The 18,483-nt window shown below is 37.9% G+C and overlaps 1 protein-coding gene across 1 annotated transcript in view; it reads right to left on the minus strand.

Moving 5' to 3' along the window:
* Nucleotides 1-17,800, minus strand: part of LOC130247037 (protein capicua homolog) — a 37,521-nt gene extending 19,721 nt beyond the window's left edge. The window contains exons 1-6 of the mRNA XM_056480217.1: nt 17,647-17,800; nt 7,347-11,025; nt 6,291-6,422; nt 6,034-6,187; nt 2,816-2,915; nt 1,010-1,192 (exon numbers count right to left, since the gene is read on the minus strand). Coding sequence (XP_056336192.1) covers nt 1,010-1,192; nt 2,816-2,915; nt 6,034-6,187; nt 6,291-6,422; nt 7,347-10,854 — 4,077 coding nt within the window. The 5' untranslated portion in view covers nt 10,855-11,025; nt 17,647-17,800. The remainder of the gene's footprint in view (nt 1-1,009; nt 1,193-2,815; nt 2,916-6,033; nt 6,188-6,290; nt 6,423-7,346; nt 11,026-17,646) is intronic.
* Nucleotides 17,801-18,483: the final 683 nt, after the last annotated feature.

The raw sequence follows: 18,483 nt of genomic DNA on the forward strand, positions 1-18,483 counted from the left end.
AAAAAAATTGTTCATCCATTTAGGTGTGTGTAAATTTATATTTATTCAGTTTTTAAATTAATTACAGTAATATTATTGACTAATATGAAAATATTCATATGATTTATTTACGATACAGTTTATAAAGTAATATTTTCTGTCTTTTAGTAGAGATATTATATGAGAGACTTGCTTTGTTTACCAAATAAAGAGGATCTAATTGGATTTGAATTGTAAACATTACATAATAGTTAAAATGTTATTACTTTTTATTTCATATATTAAGGTTTTAGTTATGATACTAAATAGTTGTGCATAAATCCCCAGATTTTTAACACAATTCTGCGCAGAAATAGCAAAAAATGTCTGCAGATTCTGTCTGGCCCAGCTCATCACTCATCAGGAATTGCTTCAATTGCTTAATGAAGAGCACAACTCCCATGATTCCACACTCTGTCACAGCACCATCAAAATACACTTTTGTTTGTCATGGATATGCACCCTCTAGCGGTGAAAATGACATACTGTGCCTCTATTTAAAGGTCCCGTGAAGTGCTTTGAAATTAGCATTTTTATTCAATGAGACTAAAAAAATGAAGATCGGGTGGGACATAAAGTAGCTCCTCCCCTTTAAAAAAAACAACCAATAGCTTTTCGCTTTGATCACAGCTCTGCCAGTAAGAGTGGTTGTGGTTGAGCTCAAGCGCATCAAATCAAAAGCGTCCTGAAAGGGGCGGGGCATGTCAGATACTTGAGAGCATTTGATTAGTCAAGATTTGATGAGAAACTGAAGCATGAGATGATGTGGAAAAAATTTTTTCCATCCATTTAGGTGGAACATAACTTGATAAACAGCAAGCTTTGTATGTTTATATCAATTTTATTTGTTCTAAACATGAATTTTGTCACAGTTTTGGAGCACACTAGCTTATAGACATTTTTTCTTTTAATTTCACAGGTCTTTTAAAGCAAAAAAATGTAGACAAATATTAAAAAGTGAACTTCTCTTGCATAATTAGGATTGTCTGACCTGGAAGGCAAGGTCGTGATACTTCTGCTTCTCTTTGGGTCCCAGTGCGTACCACCATTCGCCCAGTATTTTACTGACAGTGCGGTTGTCCTGGTTGGGGTGTCGTTGGTGAACCAGTGCACGGTGTCGCTTACTGAAGATCATGAATGCATTCATTGGACGCCTGATGTGGTCCTTTTCCCTCTTTGTGCACGTTTGAGAGAGACAGAGAAAGGAGAAATTATACATTTGTGTAGAACTTTTAATAGAAGGTAATAAGGGAAATCATCCATTACAATGTTTGTAGCTTGAACACATTGACAAGTTTCCAGGGTATTTTTTTAGTCATCAACTAAAAACGAGGTTGGGGAACTTTGCATTACTACACAAAATAAAACCAAGCAACTGACAAAACGTCCTGTTTTAGAGTATGTTACTACTGTGCACATTTAGAATAAAACCTCAGACTGAAAATACTAACATTCTTTACATTGTATAAGCGCTAAACAAATAAAGGTGAATTGAATTGAATTGAACCTTGCTGTTTTTGTTCAATATTTTTATTTTATTTTATTATTATTTTATTCTCCTTCTTAAATGGTATTGTCAGTTACAGAATTATATTTTGAAATGGTTCGAAAGTCAGATGAACACATTTCTGACATGTGTAATTAAGTAATACATACATAATTCTGTTTTTTAACTTTTTGATCATTAAGTTTTTTGATCACCAGCTACTGTGGCTAGTAGTTTTCCAACATTACTAGCCACTCGCTTTGTTTTTGGGAAAATATATTTGCATAAATTTGACGTTGGCATTGTAAAATATGTGTTATGTCCACATGCCTCCTTAACATTTTTTTTATTTCACATGACGTTTTAGGGCTCAACACTAAAGATTGACCATTTTTCTTCCCTAGCCACACCAAACTAATTATTTCCTTGCCACAAATGTAAAAAACTGTGTCGAAACAAGCTAAATATAGCTGTGTACATACACTTTTTATTCAACAAAAATGTTCTTTGAAAAAAATTATTCTCATTTATCTAAAACTATACAGTTTGTCCAGACTAAAGGTCCCAGATCATCAGGTAACTATAGATAAATGGAGAGTTAATTCCCTATTAATACAATGTTTTTGTCAAGGATGATAATTAAACCATATTAACAAAGAGAACTGCACGCAAAAAGAAAACATTCTGTGTGTGATGGTGAAAGGATGATCATGTGCACACGGTTAACTTTAGGCCCCTTAATAATATGTTCAAGGAATGGTAAAAGCAAAAGTGGCAACAGCAGCTGCGTACAAAAATCTGGAGATCTCTTGAAAGCAGCAGGACTGTAGGTGCACGAGCACCTTTTTTTCCAATCAATTTCAAAGAGAAATGCTTGTACCAATTGCGTTTCCATGCATGGTTATTTTGCGCAATGAAATGGGAGCTTTTAAGCACTCACGTGCTCACATCAGCTGTGCCTTGCTCACAACGTCACCGTGCGGCTAATCATCCTCTCATTCGGGATTGACCTGCTTACTTTTTCTCGTGCAAACAGTTATCAATCGTGCTGCTTCTCTTCGCATATTGACAAACGGCAATAAACTGAAAATTCTAGTCTTTAGGATCTAGGCAGCTCTGGCAACTAAAAAATGACTTTCAACCAGCCAAAGTAGCTAGTGGGAGTGTCTGTCTAACCTGCCACAGGTGAAATCTACCCGCATTTGGCAGGCTGGCGGGTGTTAATGTTAAGCCCTGATTATAACCTGCTCACTCCCAATAAAAATGTCAATAAAAAAACATAACATAAATAAACATAAGACTCACAATTACCTTCTTGTCACCATCTTTTGGGAGTGCACTGAGAGATTGTGTGCGCCTTTTCACTGGGTTGAGGGATAGAGAAGAGTCTGGAACTACACCTGGTAAAAAACTGAAAAACAAATTGAAAAAATATATAAATAGATAGATAGAATTACATCAAAAAAATTAACCAAACAGGGGTGCGTTTCTGACAACCATCGTTAGTCAACTAAGGTCGCAAGTTCCGTCGTTACAAACATAAATTGTTGATTTGCCGTTTCCCAAATCCATCATTCCAATGAACATTCACAAACTGCGCCGCAAACTTGTATGCTTGCGAGTACACCTCTGGAGCTGTAGTTAGAAACATAGTTCCTGGTTGTGTTCTATTCTCATTAATTCCCCCTATGCCCTATTCGTTTAGAACATTCCAACATTTGAACTTGGAATGATTAAAAATTATTTTTAAAAAGCATTAAAGTCATCTCTCTTTGGTGTAATTTGCTTTCAAAGTATTTTTACAGTTCACTTTTAGCGATCTTCATACTGACAATTGCGTTTTCCTTCTTAGTGCACTTTGAAAACATTGATGTAAATTTGAACACAGCCGTGGCTCATGATGAAAGCTATAGGTGACCTATTATTTAAAAGTGGAAATTACGTTACGTCTCCAAAGCTTGTGAAAACAAAAATATAAAGCAAACGTTAATTGATTAAATTTATAGAAGGTTATTTATTAGGTATCTGTACTGTGCATGACATGGGCCTGTTGGTTAGAACATTTCTGCAGTAGTTTGCATGTGTCAAATCGTAAAAAAATAAAATAAAAAAAACAATATCCTACTTAATAATAATAATAATAATAATCATCATCATCATCTTCATCATTATGACTAATATTATTATTATTAAAGTATGATTTTTTATTTCCTAATAAATAATAAATTTCATTTCTTAATAAATAGCCTCATTATTTATTTATTTATATGATTTATATATGATAGAATACGTGTTAGCTTTTGTAAGTAATTTTATGTTTTAGAATAAAATATGGAATATTCTCAATAATATTTGTAAAGGAAACACAGACCCTTTATGTGCCATTTACATTTATTTCAATGAATATGGAAAGTGAGTGCATGTTTTATCAAAACTAATATTTAATTTTTTTTTTTAAATGCTTATGCGTGTAAAACAATATAATTTGCACAAAGAAATTATGGGGTTCTTCTCTAAAGAAGTTGTTACTCCACCCCGGTAAGAGTGTCATTATGGGCGTTTTACGTTATAACTAATGTGGTTCAAATGATGGATCTGCGACAGAGAGACTACGGGTTTTGGGAAACACTCGTCACTTCATCGTTCTTTTCTCACATAATGCATCGTACTATGATAGTTCAGCTGTGAGTTATGTCGTTGTTTGAGAATCGCACCCCAAGTTAGTTTACACAAAAGATAAAATGTTTTAAAGTATAAATAGCATCATTTTGAACATAAAATGACTAAATATTAGGTCAAAATAACGTTATACAATGTAACAAGACATAACAATAATGTTTCAAAGATGTTTATATTAAATTTAGACAGCATAAATACCAATGTTTTAACATTTGGTGGAATAGCCCTGAATATCACAACAAATAAAAATAATTGCTATTTTGTACAATTGTCAAAAAATGAAATTTTTTGAAAAAAATCTTATCAGAAGTTTATTTTATAAAACAAATATTAGCATTTTTACTCACATATCTACTTTTCATTCCCCTCAGTAGATCCTGCCATTTTTCAAGTGATTTCTCTACATTTGTGTTTTCATTATATATATAAATATATATAAATATATATATATATATGTATATGTATGTACACACACATATACATACATGCATACACATGTATATATATATATATATATATATATATATATATATATATATATATATATATATATATATATATATACACACATACATATACATATACATATATATATATATGTGTGTGTGTGTGTATGTATGTATGTATGTATGTATGTATGTATGTATGTATGTATATATATATATATATATATATATATATATATATCTACAGTTGAGGTCAGAATTATTAGCCCCCATTGAATTTTTTTTTCCCAAATGATGTTTAACAGAGCAAGGAAATTTTCACAGTATGTCTGATAATGTTATTTCTTCTGAAGAAAGTCTTATTTGTTTAATTTCAGCTAGAATAAAAGCAGTTTTAAATTGTTTATGAACCATTTTAAGGTCAAAATTATTAGCTCCTTCAAGCTAATTGTTTTTCCGACTGTCTACAGAACAAACCATCGTTACACAATAACTTGCTTAATTACCCTAACCTACCTAGTATATATATATATTTCATGAGTAGAGCTGCTTGATAATGGAAAAATATACGATTTTGTTGTTGAGTAGTGAAGTATTTCTTACGATATAACATTATTGTAATTCATTCATTCGCTTTCTTTTCAGTTTAGTCCCTTTATTAATCTGGGGTCGCAACAGCGGAATGAACCGCCAACTTATCCAACATATGTTTTACACAGTGGATGCCCTTCCAGCTGCAACCCATTGCTGGAAAACACCCATACACACTTATTCACACACATACACTATGGACAATTTAGCTTACCCAATTGACCTATAGTGCATGTCTTTGGACTGTGGGGGAAACTGGAGCACCTGGAGGAAACCCATGCCAACACGGGGATAACATGCAAACTCCACACAGAAATGCCAACTGACCCAGCCAAGGCTCGAACCAGCAACCTTCTTGCTGTGAAGCGACAGCGCTACCATCTGCGCCACAGCGCCGCCCCATTATCATAATAATAATCATTTATGTATTTCATGATATTAAAAATAAACAGCTAAACAATATTCAGATATTCTGACTGTAAATGGTTGTATTCTCCCACCATAAGAATTTATTTCTATCACTAGGTTCACTTTTGGGCTGCTCCAGCCAATAGCAGAACAGCCACTACTGGGGAGATGGAGATGAAGATAGTAAGGCCCCAATTGATTGGTCAAATTTAGATAAGCAACCAATGCATAAGATAATGTAATTTACCATACTTCTGGGATATGTATATTAGTATTCTATTATTGTGATCAGTTCTATTCGTGAGCAAAAAAGGTTAAGATATTGTCATCTAAATGTTTTTTTATTTCCTCACCCACCCCTCCATAACCCCCAGCTCAATAAGTGAGATGCAAACAGATATTTACAGGTCATCAGCGTCACTCTCAGTCTCGCTGTCGCCTCCTTCTCTCTCCACGGGTGGGTCTTCAGCTGAAGGAGGGGGGCAAGATGGGGAGCCTCTCTCTGGTGCTGGATGGTCAGTCAGCCCCTCAGACACAAGGGCTACTCCACAGCGAGGCTCTGCAAGTTCATTTGGTTCCAAAACATGAGCTGAAGCATTCTGAATTGTGTCACGAAAGAATATGTTGCAGTTTCAAATGCATTTTTTTTCATTGATTGTTACCTTTGCCCTGATTTACAAGTGTTTGGCCATCTGCAGGCTGCGTGGACATTTTAGTTTGGCTGGTCTCCAGAAAAGGAACCAATGAATGCCATGCAAACACTGGCACAGAGCGGGGCTCCACATTGGTCCAAACTAAATGTAGAAACAGACAAAAACTTTCACATTTACGCATGACTGGTTTAAGAAAACTTGCTGTACTATCATTTTTTATTTAAAAAAAAAAAACACCTTCCTGTGTTAGACTGAAGCTGAATAAATCCATTCATTAGTGTGTGTATCAGTGACTAGCGTAACATGTCAGTGAACTGTGTATCTCAGATTAAATACTCATGAGAATCAGGGCAGCCTAATCACTCTCTAGCTGTGCATGTCTGGGCAAGTTCCTGCGTATCATTTCAGACATGCTGCAACTGTCTAAAGAGACACTGACCCTGAAAGCACAGTGCATTCTTCACTACACACACCCAAACACACCTGCCGCTGACCAGCATACCAGAGTCACACTGAGCCCCCCCTTTATTTTGACACTTTGCCAGTCTGAAAGGAATAGAAAGTGATTGTTGGTGTCCTTCAACATGCAGGACAGCATATTCCTGCGTGCACAATCTAATCTAGCAGTCTTTAAATTCTTCTTAATATGTAGAATTTGCCTATATAAAAAAATACAGCAAATAAATGTATATTTAAGACTAGAATTTAACTTTTAGATTTTAGTTACCAAAAAAGCACACTGACTTCAGGAAATCTGAGCAAAAGTGTGATAACCTCCTTTGATAATCACACATGGGAATCATTTTCATTGGATTCTCTGATTAAATCAAGTGTTTAAAAAAAATCTTAAGAATTATAAACGCAATCGATCAGTTTAATGCATACTTGCTAGAAAGGGACTTTTTGGTTATACTTCTTCCTATTTTACTCAAAACAATACAGTGTACAATTAATAAAAACTTAGCATTTCCAAATCTACATAAAATTACACACTATAACTCTGGCAATAAGTATTTACAAACATTAACATCTAATTTTTTATTTTTTATTTTTTAGGGCTCTTACCAGTGCCAGGCCTTCCCATAATGATGTCTTTGCGAGGAGCTGGGTGAGGGGACTCAGCTGGCAGGATCAGGGGTAACAGGGCTGTGGGTGAAGGATGGCAAGCCACAGGCTGAGGGAGAGCACTGCCTGCATCTGACTTCCTCTCTTGATCTTTACCTCCTGAGCCAGATATTGCGAGTGCGGGTCCAGTGGTTGCATTAGAAGTTGACACATTCAAAGCGGCAGAATTTGAATGGGTGGGATATCCAGGAGCCACAGGTGTCAGTGACTGAGAGGAAGTCACCAGAACTAAGGTTGGAGCTGGATTTCGGAGAAGAACAGCTCCGTTGGTGGTAGCACCATTAATGGGGACAGGGGCCTGAAGTCCCACAGCATGGTGAGGGGTCTGGCTGTGCTCCCTAGAGCATGAACTTGCTCGACGACTCAGGGGACTATCACTGAATTTTGCCAATGGCACATCTGGGTTACGAACAATGACAGGCGAATCTCGTAGGGGAACAATACGACGCGAGCTGGGATCCTGTGGCAGAGGTGAGGGTGGTGTGGGAGAAACCAGCATAGGTGGTGGAGTAGAGGCAGCAGAGGATGAGGGCCGACTTGTGACACTCCTCTGTCTAGGGAATGAAAGAGAAAAGGGGGTAGTAGGCTGGCTTTGTGGGGACAGAACCCTGAATGCTGCAGCATTAATGCTGAGGCTAGGGTCATTGAGTTGGGGATCAGATTTCACATAGTCTGATGCACTGGGCATTGATGGTGGTGGGGCATCCAACTTACGTTTACTGGGGCTCATGGGTACAGTGAAGGTAAGGTTGGTCGAAAAAGTGGGCACAATGCCGGAGAGGTGACGCTCACGGTCTGTGGTGGGGGTCCCTGGGATCTTTGTGCCACTGAGGTGGCGAGGGCGGCGGGGTGTCAGAGGCGAAGGTGCTGTGATGGGGCTAAAATTAGCTGGGCGGAAGCCAAATGGTGTGGGTGAGGGGGAAGGTGCAGGGGAGAATGGTGACTGATTGGATACAGGTGAGAAAGAGGGTGTGCATGAGCGTGAGCTGCCAAGTGAGACCAGCATATTTGCAGCCTCACACTCATCAAAGTCAAAGCGAGATAGATCACGTGGCAGTTCTTGCGGTATAAGAGAGGTCATCACCAAACGTGGTCGAGAGTCCCCACCACGACTGCTTGCTTCACTGCTGTCTCGTGAGTTGTCATCCCAGTCGTACTCGCTGCTGGTGCGTCCACCTAAACGGAGGTCAGGTGTGAGGGTGCCTGTACTACTGGCACCACTCCTGTCTCTGCCCACCCCGCCTCCAGCTTCCATCTCCTTGGTGCGCATGGAAAGATGCCGTGAACAGTATCCACGCCTCTGTGACTCCTTTGAACAGCCTTCACGTGAGCACAATCTTCGCCACTGTTTGCCATTGAACTTCTTGCGGATACCTGTAGGGGTGCACACCACATCGCCCTTCTTGTACTTCTGTTGAGCGGCTGTGAGGGGTGTGCGGGAACGTGACGAAGAGGATGAGGATCCTGATCCGCCCCCTGACACTCCATGTGTGCTGGAGCTGGGGGTTTTGTCAAGGGAGCTTCGAGATGAGCTTGGGGGCAAGGGAGGAAGCTGGGGTGTGGAGATGACTGCAGCACCTGTAGCTGAATCCAGGCCCAGGAGCATATGGGGATGATTTGGGTGAGGAGCAAGGGGTAGGTGGGGTGCAATTGGAGGCCCTCTCAGCAGGGGATGGCCGAGGTAGTTTGGTTTAGAAAGAATGGGTCGATTCTGAGAAGGAACCCCTTGAGCTTTGCCCTCCATGGCTGCAGTGATACTGCCATCCCTTAGCTGACTGAGACGACTGACCTCAATGTCGTCTCTGTCTCGTTCCCTTTCTCTCTCTAAGTGCCTATGCAAATCTCTTTCCTGATTCTTCTCTCTGTGATGTTCCCAGTCTCTGTTTGGGACTACACTGAGTACAGACGTGATGGCAGTGTTAATGGCAGAAGATGAAGAATGTGGTGAGGTAAAAGGAACTATCACAGGATGTAACAAACTTGGAACTTTATACCCTGGCCTAGTCAGCCGAACAACTTCCTGCTCAACTTCCATGTCATCTCTTTCCTCCCACTCTCGTTCTCTAACCCTCCTACCATCACCCTCTGGCTCTGCAGCCTGGGCTGGTTCTAGGTCCCAAGGAGGAACTAGGAGGCGAAGATTTTGTCGTGAGACCCAAATGGCTTGAGCACTTATGGCTCTTCCATCGTCCTCTTCACTTCTACGTTCCTTTCTCTCATCAGATACATCCTCCCGTAGCTGGACACGATATTGGCAAGACACAGCTGGATGTTGGTCTACTTGAGTAACAATACCTTCTCTGTACCACTGACGTGTTCCCTCACTGCCCTCATCATCCCCTTTAAAGGGGATGCAGACACGGGTGCCTATTGCCACTGGGGCCACACCAGGAGGTGACGCATCTAGAATAAGATCAACAGAATCAGAAGCCACTCGAAAAGGGTACTTGCAAATGGTCTTTTCTCCGTTCAGCTGCACCTCCAAACTCCCATGCTCCTCGCTAACTCTCCGTACGACACCAGTGCGAAACACTCCTGATATATCCCGGCCACGATCATGAGGCCAGCCTTCCCCTGATCTAGGACCCTGTCGGGCCAGAACTCTCTGATTCTTAAGACCTTTGGCCAGGACTCCAGCTAACCCAGATGACAGGCTCTCCTGCGTGGGTATTGAAGTGCTATGTGCTTGTGGCTTTTGGGAGTTAGAGTTAGAATCACGTCCAGAAGTTGTCACTTCTATGTCAGCTGAGTGTTCGCTGGCTGTATCTGTGGAGGAGCAACGCTGTGGGCTGGATACACTTGTCCCGTCCCTTTCACCACAATCACTAGCAGTTCTTCCCGTGGGCCCTGTTATGTTATTGTGTCCGTACACTGCAATGTTGCCCTCAGATTGCTGGCTTTGACCGTCTGGGTCTGTGTGTGCAGCAGAGCCAGCTGGGACCTGGCTAGCACCAGTACCATTGTAAGAGCTGCTGCTGCTCTGTGGGGGTGTGCTGGGAGTGCTGGCGTTGCCATGGTTTCCGGCACAGTGCTCAAAGGTGTACTTCTTCTTGGGCACACGGGCCTTAAAAGTAGCCGTCTTACGACTAGACGAAGGGTTGGGGCTATTGCTAGCACTGGTTGTGCTACTGTTGCTGTCACTTTGTGTTCCGCCAGACTTAAAGCTCCCAGGGTTCTCCTCTGTCTTCCCAAAATCCACTGCTATACTGAGGACCCCATCACTGTGTATCCCTTCCTTTTCCGGAGAATTGCTTCGTCTCAGTGGCCCTTCCTGTGATGAGTCAGAATTTGAGGAGATATGTCTCTTAGGAGAGGTAGGTGAAGTCTGGGTTTTTTCCTCCGTTTCTCTTTTCTCTTCTTGTGGACTACTATCCACCATCCTTTTCTTCACTCCCTTGGCACGAGTAGAGGGAGGAGACCGCCTTTCTTGCTTTTTAATGGGCTTCATCTTTTCTTACTCTAAGAGAATCTCTAATCCTCCTGATTTCCTGTGAGTCCAAGCCTATCAATATCTTCCAGTCTGTTTCTCTCTTGCATCCCGCCCCTTCTCTGTCGTTTTCTTCTGTTCTTGCTCAAGCCTCTTCCTGTTTGTGCTGTCCCTTCCTTCTTAAATTAGACCCTGTAATGAAACACAGAATATGAGATGGATCAGTCAATTACACATAACTGAATCCCTTTATAGAGGATAGAATACATTTTAAATTAAAAAGCAAGTTATTGCAGAAGTTTACATTTTCAGCACTTAACCTCATCAAAAGACCTACATAAGTGTGATATACCATAGTATTACAAAGTAGATATTAACCCAAAACAAAATACTAAGCACTTTGACTAAGACAGAACACAAAGAAAAATGCTTGCCCAGACAAGTCACACACACATTGGTTTTTTGGCTGGATTGGAGGAGGCGGGGGAATTCCTTGTTCAGTGGTATTTCTGTGACTCTAAGGCTCTCTCTCACTCGCTCTTTCAAATGACCTTTTTGCATTCATTTCAGAGGCAATCCACCCCTACAGTCCTCACTTCCTGTCAAAGCACTACAACATTTCAATGTACACTACCATCTTTACACATTACTACTACACACATTCTTTCCTCCTACCAGACCCTTCTCTTCACCTTACAATGTTATTTGTGTTTTATACACAATCAAGATATGTTATCAACATACCTCTTTGCATAAGCATATTTAGATACTTACTTATTTGCAGGCATGCTACATATTACAAATAATCCAGTGTAGTCAAAATTAATTAAAGCTTTGAATATCTCAAAAACGGCATCCAGAGTTTATGACTGTTAAATATGACTGACTGGTTTTCATTTTATTAAGGAGGTGTATTTTATGGTTGAAGGTCAGAACATGAATGACCTCTTTTGATGCACGCTTGAATTGAAGAAGATAGGTCCGCAGTGCAAAACTGTCCCATTCTTGTGAGCAGAAACCACAGTAACCACACTGCCATTTGCACTGTAAAACAAGTTTGCAGGCAATATGCAAATGTACGATATGCAGTATATTACCTTCAGCAAGAAAATTCTCTCATAAAACACTTTACTAAGACCTGCTATGAAATTTATAGCCTTGCCATGTAGGCGAGTATAGTTTTGAAAAATGTAACCATTCAAATCTATATAAGATAACACAATGTAAATTGCGAAGGTTGTATTTAAAGGTGAACTCGGTTTTTGCCCCAGTAATACACCGGTTTGAGTATTATACTGACATCACTCAATATTTATTACAATATTTTTTGCCCTCATTTTGTTTAGACTGTTGAAGTGCATACTTGTCCATATCATTGCTACTATTGTGTTTATATGCTTGGTAGTTACAATTAGGCATGGGACGTTAACTGGTTTCAAGGTTTACTGCTGTTTGGAAAAGTCAAGGCTTTAAAACCACCAAAGTTTTCTGTTATACGGTTCCTAAGGTATATGCAAGATTTGTTTTTAATATATGTTTTTCACAATTATTTTATTTAGTTTTTTTAGGTCAACAGTATCTCCAGCAGAAAATGAACGTCTACATCAGGGGTGCGCAAATTTTGTCCTATTAAGGGCCAAAACACAAACTTGATTGAGGGTTGTGGGCAAAATATACAGTATATACCAAACCGTATGTATTAAATGTGCCATGGGTAATTTCCTAATTAATTTGGTAATATTTAAAAATATCTAGAAAACGTTGCTTTAAATCGTATTAACGAATGCAGTATAATTTATAACATTTAATAATGAACTTGTTACTGTAAAAACATAAACAATCCCATTTATAACACAATGGAGTTTGATGCGAAAAATACTATTCGGGCAGCTCCTGCCTTTACCTTGATTTGCTCGCAGATACCTTAAGCATTGTCTTCTATTTGTCAAGTGACAGTAGTCACATTTTAAACATCATTTTTCACATTCACTTACAACATTTAATTGAATCATTTAATTTCAGTTGGCTTTTTTTTATCTCGGCAATAAATCAAATAAACAAAATGTTATGTTAATTTTAAAATGTTGATCTCTGTCAAAGGAATTCGCCCCAACCACCTCCCCATCATTCTCCCTCTTTTCAGATGGGATGGCAGGCCAAATCAAAGGTTACCATGGGCCAAGTTTGGCCTGCGGGCCCTATTTTGGGCATCTCTGCTCCTGGTCCAAATCTACTGGTCCAAAATATTTTAAATGTTTCTTAAAATAAAATATATAGTCTTCAATATGGGACAAAGCAGTTTTTTAATAATAATAATAATTCATAATAATAATAATTTTTACCCCAACATTTTAATAGAACTTATTTTGGAGTAGTATTCACAATACCGTGAAACCGTGATATTTTTATCCAAGTTTATCATACCGTCAGACTCTTATACCGGTCCATGCCTAGTTACAATACACAAGTGGCTAGCATAAATCAGGAAACCCTCCATTGAAAATTACGATTTTTTTCAATTTCTTATTGAACATGCTATTTACTGCCTATACTGTTGTTCTATATGTAGCAGTATACTATATGTTTTATAAAACAATTATGTTGAATACAACTGCATTATGCAAAAACATGGTAAATGACATTCAATTTCATTCAATTTAAGTTTATTTGTATGGCGTTTGGGCATCACGGTGGCACAGTGGGTAGCACAATCGCCTCACAGCACGAAGGTCTCTGGTTCGAGCCTCGGCTGGGTCAGTTGGCATTTCTGTGTGGAATTCGCATGTTCTCCACGTGCTGGCGTGGGTTTCCTCCGGGTGCTCTTCGGACTATTCCACAAGTCCGAAGAGACGTGGTATAGATGAATTGCGTAGGCTAAATTGTCCAAAGTGTATGTGTGTGAATGGAAGTGTATGGGTGTTTCCCAGTCATGGGTTGCAGCTGGAAGGGCATTTGCTGCGTAAAACATATGCTGGATAAGTTGGCGGTTCACTCCGCTGTGGTGACCCCAGATTAATAAAGGAAGGAATTTTCAAAAAGAAAATGTATGAATGAATGTATGCCGATTTTTACACCAATTATTGTTTCAAAGCAGCTTTTTAAAAGGTACACATTATTGCATTACAATCAAATATAAGTTATATTCGGTATGGAATGTGATATGTTAAAAAAAATGTTACAACCAACATATGTTTAATATTATTTCATGGGGGGAAAGCATCACTACAATTTCTGTAAGTGAACAGCCATTTTGTACTGTTGCATAAAACAAATCAGACATTTTAACAGTGGAAATAAACAAAAATAAAATCAAATAAAAATCACCAGGACTTCTGGTGTAGTTTTATCAATCTAAAAACATCAAATTCAATCAGAAAAGCAAAACACTTGAAACAAAGTGGAGTTACTTTGCAGTCTTTTTACTTTCTTAGCATAGCTTGCTTGGTCATAGTATTTCAGCATCGATACCAATATCATTGCAGATTTTTGGATAAGAAACCAGCATGTCCACTTTCCAAATTTTCAGAGATGCACTGAAAAGTCTTTCAGAGGGTGGCCTAATGGCAGGCACGAAAAGATACTTTTGCATTATAAAATAATTAATATATTTTGTGTAATTATTATATTTTTATGCTAATCATTCCCTGATACATATTTCTCGTAATCTAGAGATGTTAGTAGTACAGCTGCACAATATATCAAACTCTACTACTAACATCTTTAGATTACGACAAATATGTATCAGGAAATGGCAAATATAGATATTTATTTATCAGAATATATGCCGTGCTCAGCATATATGAGAAAACCCCATTTTGAAAATGAATACTTTTATCAATTTCTCAATGAATATGGGTAATATATATTAGTGCATTTGAACAAAGCAGGTTATTAAACAGATATATTTATTAAAATAATTACATTTTAGTTACAGTTATCTTTAGAAATGAAAAGATAATACAATTAAATTCATGCAAAATATAGCAAAAATTTCAACAAAATTTTATATATTTTTTGTTTCTCTTGATTTTTGAATATTTTTGAATTTTTTACTTAATATTTTTCTATAACATACAAATTTGGGCTACTAATTTTTGGACCGTTATCGTAAGTTATTTTGTTAGATAAGCTCCAGATTTGGCTTCAGTACTGACTAAACTAATATATATGCACAAATATAATATTGTAAAGCATCCTATAGAAAATATTCATTTAAATGAGAGATTTGTGGGGGGTGTACTCATATATGCTGAGCACTGTATACGATAAGTTCGATATATTGTGCAGCTGTATTACTAATATCTTTAGATTATGACAAATATGTATTAGGGAATGATTCGCATAAGTAGTAGAGTAGAGCTGAACAATATAATTAGTAATATGAGCATTTGCCATACTCGGGTAAGTTTGATATATAGTGTAACCCTACTGCTAACATCTTTAGATTACGACAAATAATACACTTAAGTTAAAGTATATTAATTTTGTTAGTGTGCATTGTTATTTTTGTGGTGAACGATTTATATGTGAATGTCAATCCAAAAAATAGAAATGCACCACCGCCCTGAAATGACAGACTGATGTCATCAGATTGACAGCTTGGGGTAGGCTTAAGCAACCATGTCTGTCCGACTGTCAGCTTTGATATAAACAAAGTGTCTACTACATCCAATCAGGTCACGGTAAAAAACAAACCACACCCTCTGTTTTCTCATTCAGTAAAATATTTTTCTCAGAAATATGCATTCACCTACGACTTTCAAGTCATGCAGAATTTAAATATACATTTTAAATCAAAGGAGGTGTTGCAAAAATAATTACAGTCTACAACTAAATCTAATATTTTGTATGGCCTCTTTGACTCCACATTCACTTTCCACAGCGGAATGAACTGCCAATTTTCCTTATTATTTTTTTTACGTTTTGCTTCTTCGCTAAGGTGTAATCATTTTTGCACCAAGATTTAAAAAGAATTTTTAAATGAATTCTGATAATTACAATTTATGAAGGGCCAAAAACCAAAATTGATTGAGGCTAGTGGGCCGAAGGTAAATATAGTTACCATGGGCCATTTCCTAATTTATTTAATAATATTTAAATACGACTAGAAAACATTGGTTTATATTAACTAATACAGTATTTTTTTCATTTTATATTGAACTTATTACAGTAAAAACAAAATCTCATTTATAACAGAATTACACTAGTTTTTGCCCTGATTTAATCACCAACGTCTTCTGCATAGTCCTCTATCTGTCAAGTGACAGTATTTACATTTTATAAAATCAGATCCATGTACAACTTTTAATTGAAACATTTGATTTCAGTTTGCTTTTTTGTAGCTCAGCAATCAAACAAACAAATTCAAGCTGCAAGCAGTGATGAAAGGGACCTTGTACTAACAAAAAATATTGTGTCAAATTAGAAATGACGATCTCTGTGTTAAAGGCATTCGACCCAACCCTCTCCATCATTCTCACCCTTCTCTCAGATAAGATGGTGGGCCAAATCAAAGGTTACAGTGGGCCAGCTTTGGCCCGCAGACCCTACTTTGGGCATCTCTGATCTACAGGATCCCTTATAAAACAGTTAGATGGGAGTTTTTTTGAGAAATCTAAGGGTGTACTCATTTATACTGGCCACAATTTTTAAAAATAAATATTTAAAATGTTTATAAAATAGACATTTAAATTTTTATTTTGTGGCATCATTAGCAGTAGTAACCATCAACAGTAGTCTTGTGATATCAACATGGTGACACCCATAATGCAACTTTAATGATTTTAAAGTGCAAGGTACTGCCAAAAGCAAGGTTGGAGATGTATACTTGATTGCTGTAACAAATGCACATGAATACATAAATAAATAAACTGTAAATATTTTTCAAAAGATCCAAGTAAAATTAAAAAAATTGCAAAACAGTAATAAGTTAATTTTCAATGCACCAAACGCTCTTTACATGTTGTCATGATGCACTATATGACCCTCCAAAAGAATGACGAACTCAATCTTATAATGACTTGCTAACTGCACAGTAATAAATGTTCCTATGCAACAGTAGGACTCCAAATGAACACAAATGCCCTGAAACAAAGTAAAAGCCCTGTTTCCCATCAACAATGGCACCGCTGTCGTCGACTTGCGAAAGTTTTGCTGAGTAGTACAGCGCCGTATCTGTGTCAAGCGCTTTTATTGGTCGTAGTGCCCTACTCTACGCTTACAACCACCTACGACACAGTGGAGTGGCGTAGGCCTCCTCCATAACACAAGGCCGCAGAGCAGTATCCCGTCTCCCTCAGGCTTCTGAATCGAGGGCGACCGTGCCCATAATAATAAATATTGGCAAAAATACAAAAACTATCTTTCTCACACATGTAGAGATAGGCTGAAAGATTAAAGCATCCGAATTACATTTACTGAATGCAACTGAAAAGATATTTAGACGATACAGTCAAGTTTAAATAACAAAACAATCGCCTTGTCTTTACATAAAAACAGCGGATTTAGGCAATGACAGTCACTGAATGCTAAACGAACACACAAAAGCAGTTTGTTGGAGCTGTAGCGGTTGTGTCACACAAACATTTTCAGGAGAAAAAAAGTTTTTAGGCTGACTGTGCACCTCCACCCCTCCCTTTCAATGTGTGTGTGTATGTTAAAATGCTTACTCCGCCATTTTATACAATCCACTAAAGAGAAAATAAACAAGTGACAGCGAAGCACAGTGTATGGATCCGCGACGTAAAGGCAAAACACAGCATTAAACATATAGGCAGATCACTGCAGTGCTGCAGATGAAAGGTTTCAACTCACCCGTGTATATTTACATTGCCGTCGAAATGGTGTCGATGCACAAACAGAGCCTACAAAACCGCGGAATCCCCGAGAAAGCTTTTGCAAAGAGTGTTTTTCTTCCGCAAATGAGAAAAAGTCCAGCCGTTGAGGTTCCAGGGTACTCTACAGTCGCAAAATGGTGAATGAAGCACTAAGCCTTGACAACCAGCGCCGAGAGCCAATCAGCGTCCACAAAACTGTACAGTAGCCTGTAGCGGTGATGAGGGCGGAGCCATCTGTCAAAGTCCGCTTGATTGACAGGTAGTGCGGGCCAATCGCGTTATGGGAAAACAAGAAACAGCTGGTCAATCCTGAAACTGCTGCAGCGAATGGAAGTTGAAGGGAGGGGCAGTCTAAGGGAGTAGGTGGGCGATATCGAGAAAATTATTAAAATGTGAACATGCATACACAAGTAGTATACATACATGTAATATGTATTATTATTATGTAATATATATATATATATATATATATATATATATATATATATATATATATATATATATATATATATATATATATAGTATAACATATTAATTACATTAAATTTAACAGATTAATAATATATAAGTATAATATATAAGTATCTATATATTATACTACAGTAATATATATTTTATATAAATAAATAAATAAATATATATATATTATTCATTCATTAATAATATATATTCATTCATTGATTTTCTTTTCGGCTTAGTCCCTTTATTAATCTGGGGTCGCTACAGTGGAATGAACCGCCAACTTATCCAGTGCATGTTTTACGCAGAGGATCCCCTTCCAGCTGCAACCCAACACTGGGAAACACCCCTCTTT

Source organism: Danio aesculapii, chromosome 19 (assembly GCF_903798145.1).
Source record: "Danio aesculapii chromosome 19, fDanAes4.1, whole genome shotgun sequence".
Lineage (NCBI taxonomy): Eukaryota > Metazoa > Chordata > Actinopteri > Cypriniformes > Danionidae > Danio > Danio aesculapii.